Source organism: Triticum dicoccoides, chromosome 6A, assembly GCF_002162155.2.
Source record: "Triticum dicoccoides isolate Atlit2015 ecotype Zavitan chromosome 6A, WEW_v2.0, whole genome shotgun sequence".
Classification (NCBI taxonomy): Eukaryota; Viridiplantae; Streptophyta; class Magnoliopsida; order Poales; family Poaceae; genus Triticum; species Triticum dicoccoides.
This window is the reverse complement of record NC_041390.1, coordinates 18,786,529-18,788,982: the sequence shown is the minus strand read 5'-3', so window position 1 is coordinate 18,788,982 and position 2,454 is coordinate 18,786,529. Positions and strand designations below refer to the sequence as shown.

General features: G+C 41.2%; 1 protein-coding gene across 1 annotated transcript in view; it reads left to right on the top strand.

The window, feature by feature from the left end:
* The first annotated feature begins 740 nt into the window (after positions 1-740).
* Positions 741-2,454, top strand: part of LOC119318872 (receptor like protein kinase S.2-like) — a 5,241-nt gene continuing 3,527 nt past the window's right edge. Inside the window, exons 1-2 of the mRNA XM_037593441.1 lie at positions 741-1,676; positions 1,802-2,060. Coding sequence (XP_037449338.1) covers positions 1,512-1,676; positions 1,802-2,060 — 424 coding nt within the window. The 5' untranslated portion in view covers positions 741-1,511. The remainder of the gene's footprint in view (positions 1,677-1,801; positions 2,061-2,454) is intronic.

Here is a 2,454-nt window from a genome sequence, read left to right as displayed (position 1 = left end):
CTCGAACATCGGCAGTGTTTTTTTTGCAAGAAATGAAAAAATTCAAGAGGGTTTTCGCAAAAAAAAACAGGCCATACACCCCCTCTCTGTCTTCCTGTCGCTGACAGCGGGTCCCATGCCATGCTGGCATGCCTAGTCAGCAGCTCAGGCGTACACAAACATGATTTGCACCGTATTTGCACGTCCGAGCCAACTTATTCCACCAGTTCAATGTATGCCACAAGTTCTAACATCAAAATGACCGTTTGTGCCAAGTTCTAGCACAACCGGTGTAATTGACTCCAAATTCCCCTCAAATACTCTCCCATCCCGTTGAGAAGGGGTGTAACTGAACAAGGCCTGAGGATGTCACTATTTTGCCACTTCGCCTAATCCCATTACGCTTAGCAATCTTCTTTTACTTCTCTCGTCTCGGAGGAGCAACTGCGGCGCCATCTGGTAAAAACCAAGGGAGAAAACGACCCAGTCAAATTGCTAAAGATAGCAAGGAGATGGATGCCAATTGCAGCAGGGGAGTCCTACCCAGTCAAAGTAAGCAAGGTGTAAGTAACGTATTAACAACTTGCGATTAGAGAAGGTAGAACATGGCCAATAGGATTTCTTTATCCCTAGGGTAGCTCAATCACAGCATTAGTTTACTGGAATCAACGACCATCATCATGTATAATTGCAGCTCAACTTGCTCTACTACGGCCCACACTAATCTGGCCAAAGGGCATCTACGCGCTACCATAAAAGCGTTGACATTGCAGCCCAAGGTCATCGTCTTCTTCCTCAAAGCTCAAGAGCGCCGTGGTGATCCAGATCTCGCTGATCTCTGCTCACCGGCCGGCGTGCTCTGCAGGACTCCTATCCCATTCATTATACTTTGCAGCTGGTTGGTATGTACTACATGTAGCTTATTCTCTCTATCTTTGTTAGTTTCAGAGCCGGATGACCTCTATCAACACCATGCTGCAATATATAATGTTCTGATTTCATCTTGGTTAACTTTATCCCACCTCCTTCTTTATGTTCCTAATTTCTTGCCATGTGTTCTACTATAGTCCAGATCAGATCAGGCTAGCTAAGATTCTGTTACAATTGCTGAATGATGCACTTTGAAACCGCTAACTGTTTATCCCTATACAAAGTCAAACTAATTAGACAGGAAAATTGGTAGTAGTATGTATAGTAGGTCTATGATCTTGTAGTGCAGTTTCTCGTGATTAAATCATCAACTCGGTCGATCCATATTGTGCTAGCTAATTAAAGCCAAACAAACTGTTCAAGAAGGGTTGACTTGTATTTGAAATCTATTAGGATTCAAAGATGTGAGTTTGCTAAATGTTTATCTTTTATGATACTTGATTAATTCACTAGTGGATGCTCGGAGTTGAGATGCGTGCATATATATGTTATCTTCATTCTGTTTTCATGATTACTTATGCAATCGGGTATATAGTGGACCCAAAACAATGGCATATATCTGCTCTTGTTTCTAAGGTACTGCACTGTGGTGTTGATTGCGAATGGATAGCGAAATTAGTATCAGACACAAAGATGACCTGGACCGCATGCTACTTGATGGAAGCGCAGAGCCAACCTACATGACGTTATCACTTTTAGAAGATATCACAAATTGTTTCTCTGATGATCATGAAATTGGCCGTGGTGGGTTCGCGGTAGTTTATAAGGTATGACTAGCCTCTAGTAACCTATCTCATTTCTGACCCAAATGCAATTTTATCTAAAAGATGAATGATATGTGCACATCACAATTACCCACCAAAGACTTGCGTAATACATGCTGTGACTGTAGGGAATTGTGGGAAAAGGGATGGTCGCTGTGAAGAAGTTGTTCGAAACATTTGATGAGCATGGGTATAATAAATTCCATAAAGAGGTTGAGTGCATGATGAAGGCCAAGCACAAAAACATAGTGCGTTTCCTGGGATATTGTTCTGATGCACAAGGGAGAATTGTAAACTATGAAGGGAAGTTTGTCATGGCGGATCTGCGAAATTTGTTGCTATGTTTTGAGTATGTACCGAATGGAAGCCTTGATAAGTATATTACCGGTAATGATCATAACGTCTATTCTGATATTTATTTTCAATCTTAAATGTCATTATAGTCCAAGAGTCCCACGCAACCAATGCAACTTCTAAAATGAGAAATTTCAAGATGCTCTCATACTGTTTTTAATTGTTCATTCATTTTGATACAACGGCATGTTAAAGATGCATGGTGGCCTATTACCCCATAGGATACAACACCCTGTTGAAGGTCGTAAAGTTGTATTTACTTCACGCTAGTATCTTGCATAGCTCAAAGTTGTATTCATACATAGACAGGAGCAGGACACGATTCACCAGAAAATTACAGGCTTTTTGATCTATGAACAAGTTTTTCCACTCTAGGACACAATTCACCAATAATGGTGATCAAGAGTACCCACATGTTGGGTTCGCG